At 38.0% G+C, this 15,495-nt stretch overlaps 1 protein-coding gene across 1 annotated transcript in view; it reads right to left on the bottom strand.

Annotated features, from left to right (window-relative positions):
• Window positions 1–11,869: 11,869 nt before the first annotated feature.
• Window positions 11,870–15,495, bottom strand: part of PAPSS1 (3'-phosphoadenosine 5'-phosphosulfate synthase 1) — a 113,290-nt gene continuing 109,664 nt past the window's right edge. Inside the window, exon 12 of the mRNA XM_011989804.1 lies at window positions 11,870–12,587. Coding sequence (XP_011845194.1) covers window positions 12,449–12,587 — 139 coding nt within the window. The 3' untranslated portion in view covers window positions 11,870–12,448. The remainder of the gene's footprint in view (window positions 12,588–15,495) is intronic.

Below are 15,495 nucleotides of genomic sequence, written 5' to 3' on the forward strand. Positions count from 1 at the left end.
GGCTGGGTGTGGTGGTTCATGCCTGTAATCCCTGCACTTTGGGAGGCTGAGGAAGGTGGATCACTTGATGTCAGGGGTTCGATACCAGCCTGGCCAACATGGTGAAACCCCGTCTCTACTAAAAATACAAAAATTAGCTGGGTGTGGGAGCAGGCGCCTGTAATCCCAGCTACTTGGGAGACTGAGGCAGGAGGATCACTTGAACCTGAGAGGCAGAGGTCGCAGTAAACTGAGATCACGCCATTGCACTCCAGCCTGGGCAACAATAGTGAAACCAAACTCCATCTTAAAAAGCAAACAAACAAACAAAAAACCCTACAGAGGCCACTCCTATTGGGTCTGATGTTAATACTTCATTCTCACATAGTAGGCTTCACCCTGCTGCTGTGTCCATGAAATTCTTCTCATTACAGTCATAATACAGTAGTCCCCCTTTATCCAAGAGAGATACATTCCAGCACCCCCACAGTGGATTCCTGAAACCTTAGGTAGTAGCAAACCCTACATATACTATGTTTTTTTCCCCCTACACATACATACCTATAAGGTTTAATTAAGATTAAGTTAATCTGACACAACACAGTGCTGTCTATCAGAACACATTTCTGTTTACGTTTTCCATCCACAAATTTAAGGCCTTTTCCATTTTAACTAAGCACTTATCGCTTGCTGTTTGAGGTGCCACAACAAAACTAGCACTATACTACCACGACAGTAGATCTCATAACTGAGAGGACTGCAAAGGGGCAGGTAGGGTATGCAGGATCAACACACTGGCCAAAGGGATGATGCATGTCCCAGGCAGGATGGAGCAGGATGGCGTGAGATTTCATCCCAATACTTGGAACAGTGTGCAATTTAAAACAGATGAATTATTCATTTCTGGAATTTTCCATTTAATATTTTCAGACCATGGGTAACTGAAAATGTGGAAAACAAAACTATGGATAAGGAGGGATTACTGTAGCCTTCCAACTGCCAGAAGCAGGGGGGGTGATACTCTCCTGAATATTCTTGTAGTTCAAGTTAGAAGACAAATGTAGCAAAATTCCCCAGACCTTCACATGTTAGGTCTGACTTAATTGCATTCTAGCCAACGTTAAACAAGATTCTTTAGGTTGTTTTAATTTTGCGTTCAGAATAAATCTGCTATAGCTGAACATTTTCCCATGTTGGCTTTTTCACTGGTTGTATTTTATTCTTTTTTAAAATATTTTTCTTTTATGACTTACAAATCATTTCCCATATTCTGATTTTTTTATAATAAGATTTTCTCTAACCTTTTAAAATCTATTTCATTTTTAAATACGGTCTCAGAACCAGAAGTCTTGATTCTCTTAAAGGGTCACTTGCTTGGGTAGAGCTAGGATTCTGACTTCCAACCTCCCATAGTCATGCCTGTGGCTCACTTCAATATTGGAATCTTCCACAAATGATTTTTGGCAACTAAGAGGGAAAGAACGGTGTCTAGTGGCAAAGGGATGCCAGCCCTCTGAAGTGTGGCAGGGTTGCCTTGCATTCCTCAGAGCTTGAAGAAAAGTTGAGAAAAAAAAATGCTAACATTTAAAAGCTTACCTCAAGTCCTCTGATACGGAGCATGTTTCTGAGACTGAAGTGTTCCTGTCTTTCATATTTTATAACCTTGCCGTTGCAGCAGGAGAGCCATGGAGAAAGAGAGACGGAAGCACGGAGAATGGGAGATTGGCTTGGCCCTGAAGAGAAAATGCCCACAGTGTTACTTGTTTTCCCACGTTTTCCAGTTCAGCCGAGAGTACAAAAGGAAGCCTACAACACGTGAGACTACATGGGCCTTCCCCTTAGTGTCGGAGGGGCTTGTAAGGTAGGATCAACTTTGGGGCAATCTGGAGCTGTCTATAGAAACTTCATGATGTCTGCTAACTTGAAGGCCTGTTTAATTGATTATGAGGCTTTCAGCTAAGGAGCCTGAGCTCTCTGGAAAGTGTTCTGTCAATTCCTGCAAAAGCCTTGCATCAAGCAAACTATAAATCCTTAGAGGTAACATGGAAGCAAAAATAACATTAAAAATGTTCTTACTGCTATTGTTAGTGGTGGTCTTATTCTGTTCTAAGATTATATGGGCTCTTAGGAACTTCAGGAATTCCTGAGAATTATTTGTGGGAAAGCGAACATTTGTAAGCCTCACTAACAAAGGAGAAACAGTTTATCAGAGCCCTAGTTCAGGAGGGGACCATCTCTGTTCTACCCCTGGCTTTAGCTGAAAAGACCGTGTTTACTCTCAACTTAAATATTCTCAAAATGTCCAAGGGATCAGGGCTTTATTCTTTGATTCTAAATAATAACTTCTCCATAAAATCCTCACTTCTGGAGCTGATAGTCAAGTCCAAATCTTATTAAAGTCTTCATTCGGAACGCATCTCCAAATAAAAACATATGATAACTTTTTAAAAATTCATCTCAGATTTTATGCCACCAAATATTAAATTTTAGGGTGCTTAAGAATGACACAAAGCACATATTTAAAATGCATATTCCTGGCTTCAATTCAGAAACACCAACCCAGGTGAATTTAATACAAATGGGCCAAGGCCACAATTTGAAAAACATGTCTTTAGACTTTTCTCAGTTAAATACAACCAAACAGAAATTGCTAAATGACATCCATCATGTCTTGTTGCATAGCTTGCTGAGGAAGCATTCTTGAGTCTGCCTACCAGACAGAAAAAAAAAAAAAAAGGGGGAATTCTTTTATGGTTAGCAGTGTCCACTCTCTTTTATGAGGAAAATAAAAGCCTCCACCCAAACAAAATTCCGTTTAGGTCTCTTGGCCCAAACTTGTCCCATGGCCTCTGATAGCCACCACAGGGCCTGAGAACACTGGGAACAAAGCTGTCATGATTAGTCCCAGTGATCATGACCCAACACTAGGGCTTAGTATGTTGCCAACCTCAACAGAATCAGGATCCTGTCTATAAAGAACGTGGATATATACCCAGTAATGGGATGGCTGGGTCATATGGTACATCTAGTTCTAGATCCTTGAGGAATCGCCATACTGTTTTCCATAATGGTTGAACTAGTTTACAATCCCACCAACAGTGTAGAAGTGTTCCTATTTCTCCACATCCTCTCCAGCACCTATTGTTTCCTGACTTTTTAATGATCGCCATTCTAACTGGTGTGACACATGCACACGTATGTTTATTGCAGCACTATTCACAATAGCAAAGACTTGGAATCAACCCAAATGTCCATCAGTGACAGACTGGATTAAGAAAATGTGGCACATATACACCATGGAATACTATGCAGCCATAAAAAAGGATGAGTTTGTGTCCTTTGTAGGGACATGGATGCAGCTGGAAACCATCATTCTTAGCAAACTATCACAAGAACAGAAAACCAAACACCGCATGTTCTCACTCATAGGTGGGAACTGAACAATGAGATCACTTGGACTCAGGAAGGGGAACATCACACACCGGGGCCTATCATGGGGAGGGGGGAGGGGGGAGGGATTGCATTGGGAGTTATACCTGATGTAAATGACGAGTTGATGGGTGCAGCACACCAACATGGCACAAGTATACATATGTAACAAACCTGCACGTTATGCACATGTACCCTACAACTTAAAGTATAATAATAATAAATAAATTAAAAAAAAAAAAAGAACGTGGAATAAACACTAGGTAACTCCTAGTGTCTACCTGAAAAGGGAAGAAAGCAAATAAATGTTGAATTCCTACTATTATACAAGGAAAATTCTGGAACAGGTACTTTCACAGTTTAAAAAATCTCATTTAACATAACATTATAGATACTATAGATACAGTGCCTGTAAACGGAGCCCTTTGCTTTTGTCATATCTTGTCTGATGATTTTCTAAAAAGATTACCTTTAAAAGTTTCTATTTAATGTAATTTTAATCACTCAAAACTGAGTTTTCAAGTGTGTCTCTAAGCTATATTATACTATAGTTTTCTGTGTTGAGGTCCTTTGTTCTGTTTTAGTTGTTTCAGGCAGCAAGAGAAAAATTTTTATGCAAACTTTGGGCATAATATGTTTAATTCATTTGAGATATTAATAAAAGGAACCAAATCCCTTCCCTATTTTCCCAAAGACAAAAATATTTTTAAAACCCTAAGACCTCAAATATAGCTATTATGTGGTATATGGTGATTTCCCTGAGAGACTGGGACATTAAAATTTTTCTTTTGTTCTCAAATTTTAAAAGGAAACTAAATGAAAAAAAAAAAATACTAATACAATGCACAAGACACCAGTTAAAACATGGGAATCAAGAAGCACAAAGGTGAATGTTCTCATAGGAACCTCAGATCATGTACCCTGTTTCTATGCATGATCTGGGTGTTTCTGCTGATAAACCTGACATTTTGTTTGTTTGTTTGTTTGTTTTGTTTTTTAAGATAGAGTTTCGTTCTTGTTACCCAGGCTGATGAGCAGTGGCATGATCTCGGCTCACTGCAACCTCTGCCTCCTGGGTTTGAGTAATTCTCCTACCTTAGTCGCCCAAGTAGCTGGGATTGCAGGCACCCATCACCATGCCCAGCTAATTTTTTGTAGTTTTAGTAGAGATGGAGTTTTATCATGTTGGCCAGGCTGGTCTCGAACCCCTGACCTCAGGTGATCCACCCATCTCGGCCTCCCAAATTGCAGGGATTACAGGCATGAGTCACCGTGCCCTGCCTAACCTGACATTCTGGTCATGAACTCTTGTAAATCTGTAACTGCCTGGACAGTCATCATATGTTTAGAAGTGAAAACAACTACTAGAATAATTGCTTATTAAATTTTGTATTTATTTTTATTCTCTGCATTGTATCTATAAACAATATAATTATCTGTATTTTTTTTTCTCTGCACTGTATCTTAAAACAATATATTTATCTGTATTTACAAGTCTTTAGTTTCCATTACCAGAATTGGGTTGATGGATCCACACAGTGCTAAAAAACTGATCTAGGCTGGTTGCAGAGGCTCACACCTGTAATGCCAGCACTTTAGGAGGCTAAGGCAGGTGGATCACGAGGTCAGGAGTTCAAGACCAGCCTGGCCAACATAGTGAAACCCTGTCTCTACTGAAAATACAAAACTTAGCTGAGCATGGTGGCACATGTCTGTAATCCCATCTACTTGGGAGGTTGGGGCAGGAGAATCGCTTGAACCCGGGAGGCGAAGGTTACAGTGAGCACTCCAGCCTGGGTGACAGAGCAAGACTCTATCTCAAATAAATAAATAAATATAAAAACTCTAATCTATTCAGTAAACAGATCAGTCCACAAGGCCCCAAAATGAGTCAGACTGAATGTGTGACACTTAATTGAATTGTTTAGACATTTTATAGTCGTAGACATCCAATCTCACTCCTAGAATAGGAGGCAATTGAACAAGCATCACACAGATTTCTTTGACTTTGAGGGGTTAAATCTGCTGGAGAGTTTTGGTCTCTTCCCTTTGTCATCTCCCCCTACCCTCCTTCTTCCCTCCAAGTCAGAGAAGGGAATAGAAAGGCACAATATACAAACTAAGCATTATATGTAATGCTATGTTCCCCAAGTCTGTCCCCTTCTTTTAGGTGGAAACTCTGATGTGCGAACCCCATGATGTAGAACTAATTCTTGGTTTGGAGCAGGGGTTGGCAAACTTTTTCTGTAAAGGGTTAAAGAGTAAATATTTTCAGCTTTTCAGGCTGTAAGATCTCTGTCCTAAACTCCTTACCTCTTCTGTTGGATCATGAAAGCAGCCACAGATAAAACATAAACAAATTGGCATAGCTACGTTGCAATAAAACTTTATTTACAGAACCAGGCAGTGAGCCAGGTCATTTGCCGACTGCTGGTCTACAGAAATCTGGCTAGTTTGTTTTTTCTCATTGTATTAAGGATATATTCTATTTTAGAGTTCAGTAATTCAATGCTATTTTTTAAAAATATACACTGTTGCCTGATTCCAGTTTATTTCTTGATACTACTATTCTAATTAATCTATCAGGCATTCTTCTAATTGTAAAACTTCTAGCTCCAATTTCAGATTCCTTTAATTTTCTTTACCTTTATCACAACCCAAATTTCCCCAGCCTTCATCTGCTGATGAGTACAATCACAGCTGAGTTAGAACACATTAGCCTTATTACTTGCTTTAATTAGTGTAAGGTACAGAATATGGCATCCCAAAATATGCCACTTTGGCATAAAAATTATTTTGAGTTGGAGGCATATGAGAATCAACAGATGTAGAAAGAAGTCATCCTGGAGCTTTCCACATCCAACTAAAAGCAGACAATTCTCAGAAGCGAGAACTGCCATGAATGTCCTCTCCTTGATGGCCAAGGAGATGGAAAGTCTGCACCAAGGGGGACCTGAACAAACAAACCTTACTCCATTTGTTTCTCCCACATATTCACCCTCCCTCTGTTTGCCACTTGTCTTAGTCCATTTCGTGCTGCTATAACAGAATACCTGAGGGTAGGCAATTTATAATGAACAGAGATCTGTTTCTTATGGTTCTAGAGGCTAGAAAGTCCAAGATTGAAGGACTGACATCTGAAGAGGGTCTTCTTGTGGCATTATCCCATCACAGAAGGTAGAAACACAAGCAGGCACTTTCGTGAGAAAGAGAAGGGGGCTGAACCCAATCTTTTATCAGGTACCTACTTTCAAGATAACACACTCCTGCATGCAGCAGCATTAATCCATGTCTGAGAGCAGAGCCCTCCTGTCCTAATCACCTATTAGGATGCTACCCCTAAACACTGTTGCCTTGGAGATTAAGTTTCCAACACATGAACTTTGGGAGGCAAATTCAAACCACAGCACCACCTTTGAAAGCCTGAAACCCTTTTTGTTTTGTTTCTTTACCAATTTTTGTTTTGTTTTTTATTTTTTTTGTTTTTTTCATTAAAATGTTATTGGCTGGGCACAGTGTCTCACATCTGTAATCCCAGCACTTTGGGAGTCTGAGGTGGATGGATCACCTGAGGTCAGGAGTTTGAGACCAGCCTGGCCAACATAGTGAAACTCAGTCTCTACTGAAAAGAAAAAAATTTATCTGGGTGGCATGCACCTGTAGTCCCAGCTACTGGGGAGGCTGAGGCAGGAAAACCACTTGAACCTGGGAGGTTGAAGTTATAATGAGCTGAGATCGGCCCCATCTCAAAAATAAATAAATACAAATAAAACAAAAGATGCTACTTAAACCAAATTCTAGCCTTTCTTTCATTTCAACTACTCTTCAAGAGGTTTCTGCCTTGCTGTGCACTGCATCCATTAATAAACTGGTTTTCTCTTGTTAACCTTTTTTTAGTCTAATTTATAGGGCCCTCGCCAGAGAACATGAGTAGATGGAGCATATTTTTTGTCCCCTGCAAAAGCTATTGCTGTATAACAAAGCAACCCAAAACTCAGTGTCTTAAGGCAACTATGTAGTATCTTTTCGTGAGTCGTTGGGTCAGATGGTTTAAGTCTCTCCTCACTTTTTCATCGTAACGTTCTCACCAGTTCTTGGTATTTATTATTCCAAATGAACTAATAAAATAATATCCTCTAATTTCCAAAATAAATCATTGAGATTTTAATTGCAATTTCCCCATTTCTTTATTTTAGAAAGATTGACGTTTTTATGATATTGTTTTTTCACCTAAAACCATGATATACCCTTCCATTTTTTCAGACCTTGTTTTCTGTCTTTTCCTAAAATTTTCCAGTTGTATTCAAACAGGCCCTGGGTTTTTTTCTTAATTTTGCTCATAAGCATTTTACAAGTTGCATGGCTATCATTGGGGCATTTTCATTTGTAGTCAATTATTGTTAATACAGAGAATTTTGATTTTTATACATTTATCTTATGCCGACCCTCTTTACTAAAGTCAAATTTGTTTTAAATTTCCCTTTCTACAAAATTATATTGTACTTTTCATTTTTCTTTCAATTCTCGATTTAGAACTCTTGTTTCTTCTTACTCGTTTCTTACTATTCCTTACTATGTGCCCAGTGTTGTTACAAGCATTAAATAAAATAGCATATGCAAAGCACTTTGCACAATGGCTGGTGAAAAGAGCAGTAAGCACTCAGTAAATGTTAGCCATTATTAAGAATTTGCTGTTTATTCAAGATGAATTTAAACCTTATGCTATACTTTGGTCATCATCCTAGTCATAGTCATGAGATCTTCTGACTACATGAAGTGGGAAAAAAATATATGTGTGGAAAACTCTGGGAAACAGTATACAATTCTATTTCATATTCCCATATTCCTAATACCTGTTAATATGCAGACTATACAAATAATGAGCTAACACATGAAATACCATTTTAGCTAATTCAGTTCTAAAGATTAAATGTAAGATTTTATGCTTTAATGAGAAGTATCAAATTGAATTTTTTATATGAAAATTATAATGCTTATGAAATGTAGCTTTAATATAACCAATGAACACAATTAAAGCAGACCTTCCTAATTAAATATAATGTTGAGAATAATCTATGTTTCTAATTCTGATATTCCACTACCTATATTGAAAGACACTTGATTCTGCTTTCCCAAAGTGCTATTTTTTAAATTTTTTTTCTACTACATTTGAATTTATCTATGCTTGCTTTAGACAAATGTTTCCACTTTTCTGCTTTTTCCCCTTGTAAAAATACACTTTTTAAAAAACATCTAAGAAACACAAGAGAAGTTGGACACAAGGAAAAAGAAGTGCGGCTGAACCGAGAATACTGTGTTTTGACTGCCTTTGAATTTGTATCTACCATGTATCACTACAGTCATGTGCACCATAAGGATGTTTCAGTAAACAACAGACTACATTCCTAGACCGACTACATACCTACAGAGGGTAGTCCCATAAGATCATAATGCTGTATTTTTACTGTGCCATTTCTATATTTACATATACAAATACTTACCATTGTACTACAACTGCCTATAGTATTCAGCACAGTAACATGCTGTTCAGGTTTGTAGCCTAGGAGCAACAGACTATACCATATAGCCTAGGTGTGTAGTAGGCTGTATCATCTAGGATTAAGTCAACTTTATGATGTTTGCACAATGACAAAACCACCTAAGGGCACATTTCTCAGAATGTATCCCTGTCATTATATTTAGTCACTTGGCTCAGTGGGCTATGTACCACTTGGCTGAGTAGTACTATGAAGCAAAGATTCCAAGGTCTAGTCTTGTCAATTTTGGTATCACTGTATTTCTTGGCCAAAAGACTGTATTTTAAAAGTAAATAAATATTAATAAAAGCAACAGTTTTTGAATGCAGTATTTCATTTAATTCCTGACTATAACTTTTGCTTCACAAACAAGGAAACTGAGGCCCAATAAAGCTGAAAGTCAAAAGCCAAGGAGGAATTAGTGGTTTGACTTCAGAATCTGAATTCTTAATCACAAAACTATACTCTCTTAAACTTTTGTCTTCTGTTTTGCCAAAACATTTTCTCCTAAGTAACTAAACTTTTAACCGATTTCTTACTCAAAATTCTTTATTGCTACGATGTAGTAGAAAAGAAAAGCGCATTTTTTTGAGGACAAAGCTTGCACTGTGCACCTGGAAAAGCCACAGAGATGATTTAGGGTATCTGAAGGGAGAAATTTCTAAGCAGCAAAGCATTCAAGAGGTGACTTGGGTGCTGTTAAGAGCATTCCATTTTAAAATGCAAAATTCTTTTGCATTTTTCATCAATTCTGTAAAATACCTAGTAGCCCTCCCATGAATTCTCTTGCTGCCTAAATTATCTGGAGTAAGTTTCTATCATTTGCTACCAAGAACCCTGATCATAACAGGTGGCACGTGGAAAAAAAAAAAGTGTACTTTTCATAAAATTCTTGATACTGCTATCAAGTGGGTGTTGCTGAAAAGACATCCAAAAATGTGGATGCGACTTTGGAACTGGGTAACAGGCAGAGGTTGGAACAGTTTGGATGGCTTAGAAGAAGACACCAAAATGTGGGAAAGTTTAGAATCTCTTACAAGATTGTTGAATGACTTTGACAAAAATGCTGATACTGATAAGGTCCAGGCTGAGGTGGTCTCAGATGGAGATGAGGAACTTGTTGGGAACTGGAGCAAAGGTGACTCTTGTTATGTTTTAGCAAAGAGAATGGTGGCATTTTGCCCCTACCCTAAGAGATTTGTGGAACTTTGGACTTGAGAGAGATGATTTAGGGTATCTGGAGGGAGAAATTTCTAAGCAGCAAAGCATTCAAGAGGTGACGTGGGTGCTGTTAAGAGCATTCCATTTTAAAAGGAAAACAGAGCATAAAAGTTCAGAAAAATTGCAGCCTGGTGATGCAGTAGAAAAGAAAAGCGCATTTTTTGAGGACAAAGCTTGCACTGTGCACCTGGAAAAGCCACAGACGGTCTTAAAGCCAGTCAAAGAAGCCAGGTGGTGGCTATACCCCACAAAGTCACAGGGGCAGATCTGCCCAAGACTCTGGGAAACTACTTCTTGCATCAGCATGACCTGGAGTCAAAGAAGATCATTTTGGAGCTTTAAAATTGACTGCCCCGCTGGATTTCGGACTTACATGGGCCCTGTAACCCTTTGGTTTTGGCCAATTTCTCCCATTTGGGATGGCTGTATTTACCCAATACCTGTGCCCCCATTGTATCTAGGAATAACTAGGTTGCTTTTGATTTTACAGGCTCACAGGTGTAAGGAACTTGCCTTGTCTCAGATGAGACTTTGGAATGTGGACTTTTGGGTTAATGCTGCAATGAGTAAAGACTTGGGGGACTGTTGAGAAGGTATGATTGGTTTTGAAATGTGAGGACATGAGATTTGGAGGGGCCAGGGGCAGAGTGACATGGTTTGGCTCTGTGTCCCCACCCAAATCTCATCTTGAATTGTACTCCCATAATTCCCACGTGTTGTGGGAGGGACCTGGTGGGAGATAATTTAAATCATGGGGGCGGTTTCCCCCATACTGTTCTCATGGTAGTGAATAAGTCTCACGAGATCTGATGGTTTTATCAGGGGTTTCCACTTTTGCATCTTCCCCATTTTCTCTTGCTGCCAACCATGTAAGAAGTGCCTTTCACCTCCCACCATGATTCTGAGGCTTCCCCAGTCATGTGGAACTGTAAGCCCAATCAAACCTTTTTTCCTTCCCAGTCTTAGGTATGTCATTAATCAGCAGCGTGAAAACGGACTAATACAAGAAACGTATCCCTACTCCCCAATTCCAAATATAGAGAACAGAATGGCAACTTTGGTACTTACTCACAACTCATGGTCACCAATATTCCCAGTCTACTTGTCTTCCTATACCCACAGAAGTCTGCATTTCCTAACCCTCCTTACACGTGAGTGGGGCCGTGTGAACTGTTTTGCCCGATGAACTAGCAGGTGATGTGTGTCACTTCTGATTCAAAACACTGAAGAGTTAGTGTGTAATTTTTATGCTCTTTCCCTCTAAAACCTCCCTTTGACATAGGAACATAAGGTGGGAGAATTTCACCCTGAATGACTAAGGTGGACAGAATGTCAACCTGTATGATCAAATGGCACAAATTTAGAGATGTGTTTCTACAGCATAGTTTTTCCTAACTAAAGCAGTATGTACCCATCTATGTTCCAAATCCTTGGAAACTGTTATACAGGTGTTTTAAGAATACTGGAGAAATATTCAAAGAAACTTTTTTCTGGATGGGCTAAGACTGCCTCATTATTTTCCCACTTAAATAATGGAACATAAGCTCCTGCTGTCAAAAATGTCACCGTAATACAATATTCGAAACTAAGTATTGGATTCCAGTAATAAAAGATGCCTGCATTTTTCCCTCTTCCATCAGAAACTTTTTCACAAGGAGGAAAGGGTATGTGGAAACAAAGCAATATAAAATGTATCACATAAGTAAGAAGCCAAAAAGTTAATTTTATTGAGTAAAGTTCATTCAGAGCTTACACAGATCATAAGAATACTTTAGATTATAACAGCTGAAAAGATCAATAGCTGACTGGAAAGAAGAAAGGAGGCAGTTTCTACTTTCAATGTAGAAAAAAAAATCTAATTGCTACAGATGTCTTGTAAAATCCTCAAAACAAGGTCTAGCCAAGTTTATTGTTTGGTAATTTTTTTTTTTTCAAGGGGAAAAAAAGCAAGATTCAATGTGTGTACTACTGGTTACAACTAATACAACAGCTTGAAAAAATCATGAGACAAAAGCATAAATATAATATAAAACGACAAAATTTTAAAATTGTATTGTAGGAATATAACTATAATAAGTGGAAAAGATACATTAAAACCATCAGTGTGTTACACTTGTTCAAAACAGAACTCACGAGGCAGACGAAAACTGATGCAAGTTAAGGAAAATGGTCTGTTTTTAGGAAGCATGTCCAGACAGACACCACAAAGAAATGCCAACAGAGACTGTGGTCCCCTCTTGTTACTAGTAACGTGTGAAAGGTGGAGTGACTGGGTTAACAGCCTAAGCTTTCTCCAAGGATTTGTAGTATTCCATCAGCACAGTCCAAGCCTTGGGAGCCATGAAACCTTCAGGTGGTTTCTGGCCTTCTCGAGCAAGTTTGCGCATTCGTGTTCCTGAAATAAATTCAAAGTCTTCATGGCTAAAGGAGAGGAAAAAAAGAAAATTATTTCATAATTTTAGAAACTTACATTTTTAAAAAGCATTTGTTCCTTCTGTTCATATTAGATAAGTTTAATGAAAAAAAATACTGAACATAGTACTTGTGAATATAAATCTGATTTCAAATTTGTCACTGAACAAAAAACACCACACTACTGAATATTACCAATTTTTAGAACCAGAAAAAAAAAACAGTATGGAAATTTTTATTAAGACCATTGTAGAGTCACATGAAATTTTAAGAAATAATATAGCCAGTCACCATTGTACCCTTCATCCAGTTTCCTCCCAAAGGTAACATCTTGCAAAATTACAGCATATCACAGCCAGGGTATCAGTGTGGAAACAATCTACCAATCTTACTCAGACTTTCCTAATTTTACTTGTACTCATTTTTCTTATACACTTAATACTATACTTTATCACATGTGTAGGTTCATGTAGCCGCCACAGTGAAGTTACAGAACACTTCCAAAACCACGCCCATCCCACGGGTTGCCCTTTTATAGTCATACCTGCCTCGCCCCTCTGCCCTCTCCTCCCCAGCTCCTGGCAGTCACTAATCTAGAATTAGATTTCTTTTTTTTTTCAAGAAAACACTAAATCTAATTTAGCTAGCACAAATTGAAAACTTTTAAGGAAGTTACAACCTGAAAGGCTAAATTAATGCTGAAATATTAAGAGTAAAATTGAATTTTTTTTTTTCTGGAACAGCAAGTAAATAGCAATAATCAATACTATTTAATTGACAAGACACAACAGAGGTAGCGTTGATAGTTTTTCTCATCTTCACACATACAAAAACACACAAAAGCCCTCAAATCACTAAGCACAGAGCACATATAGGTATGGCATATATTGCTTACCTTAAATTCATCCTCTTCTTTCAAACATGGGAATCAACCTAGATGGCCAACTATGACTCAGCAAGCATTCAGAATTGCTCAGGTCACCAGATCATGAGCCTGTTTACTTCTAGTTGGCAGTTCTATGTTCCTTCCTCTCTTCATTATTTATAGACTTAACCTGAGAACCCAGTGCAATCATAAACTACCAAGTGGCCCTGGCTTCTGGAGGTATGCCAAGTATGTTTTAACTAATAATCACACTTCTACAAACCTAAAAGGAAATAATTAGAGGCAGACAAATATTATGCCTAAGACAGCTATGTGAAAGTCATTTTACAATAGCAAAATACTATAAATAACCTAAAGGCCAAAAGATCCTAAATAAGTTACAGTACAGTCCTGAGTAGAATATTACATAGTCATTAAAGTAAGGATGGGATAAGATGCTCATGATGTGATTAATGATAAATAAAATAACCAGGACACAAAACTATATACAAACATCGCTATGAACTCATAGGTGGAACCTTAGGGAAGTAATTAGAATTAAATGAGGCCAAAAGGGTGGGCCCCCCAAGATGGGATTAATCCCCTTATAAGAAAAGAAAGAGACAGGAGATTCTTGCTCTTTCCTCTGCGTGAGGACACAGCAAGAAGGCAGCCATCCACAACCAGGAAAAAGGGTCCTCACCAGACACTGCATCTGCTGGCACCTTGATCTTGGACTTCCCAACCTCCAGAACTGTGAGAAATAAATGTTTATCATCCAAGCCTTCCAGGATTATGGTATTTTTTTATAGCAGCCTGAACTCAGACAAATATCACTGCTATTTTCAGAAAATACAGAGAGAGAGAGGAGAGAGAGAATGAATGAGCACATAAAGAAATATACCCTATGTACTCATTGTGGGGGTTTAAAAAAAAGAAGAAATAGGCCCAAATGTTAACAGTGTTTATCTCTGGGAAGTGGTCTTACAAGTGCTTTTTATTTTGTTCATGTTTTCTGCAGTTTTCTACAATGATCATTTTATCAATTATTAATATTATCAAAATCAAACAAAAATATCAATTATTATCAATAATTTTATATTGAGTAAAAACTTATTTTAAAAATCTCTATCCAAAGTGATCGTTCTGGCCCCACAATAATTATAATGGCTATTAACACACCTGTAAATGACAGACATTAGCAGTAAAAAAATATCTGAATGGTGCTAAGGACATCCAATATATTCATATTTAATAAATATTAACTAACCAGTGATAAGGTGGTTTATTATCTAAGTAGGAGCTCAGTAAATATTTGGTAAAATATGAAGGGATAAATAGGTACATGTATAGGAAAATGTATTGGTTCAATATAGCACCATTCATAGCCCGCAGTGACTAATCTTTATACTGTGGCAAAAAGGGGAATTTAGCTTTACTGAATACTGTGGTCAATTTGTGCCACTCCTTTGTTTTTTGAAAGACATTAATGTTTTATTCAAATGTAACAAATTAAGAATGGGTCCTAGAAGTGGGTGGCAGAGGGTCTTAAGACAAAAAACTAACATGCATTAAGATGGGATAGGAGTGCTGATATAAATAAGTGAACACATAAATACATAATATAAGAAATGTCAGTTACTGAAGTTTGGGCTACTTCTTCATTCCCTTTTATCTAAATCTGGACTATTCATATTAGAAGTTTCAGCACGCCCTTCATAATGATCTCACCAATAATCCTCTTCAGATCTGTCTTCTCTCTGACCTCACTCACCTCCACACTAGTCAGCTTTCCACCATCTTCCTTATCACAGTTCACTGAGTCTAGCTATCAGCTTGTGCGCTATCCACTCACTAAGGTGGGCTCTAGAACAAGAAAGAAGTGTTATTATTTCCTTAGTGATCTAGGTGGTATATCAAGCTTCTGGTTTCTTCTGTTTGATGTTTGTTATCTGTGTGCTCAATGACTCAACCGCTCATAGGGTTTATATGAGTCTTGGGCTTGTTTTGTTTTTTTTTTAACACCAGTCTCCAAGCATCTCCTGTACCTGA

Source organism: Mandrillus leucophaeus, unplaced genomic scaffold, assembly GCF_000951045.1.
Source record: "Mandrillus leucophaeus isolate KB7577 unplaced genomic scaffold, Mleu.le_1.0 Scaffold364, whole genome shotgun sequence".
In the NCBI taxonomy this organism is placed as follows: domain Eukaryota; kingdom Metazoa; phylum Chordata; class Mammalia; order Primates; family Cercopithecidae; genus Mandrillus; species Mandrillus leucophaeus.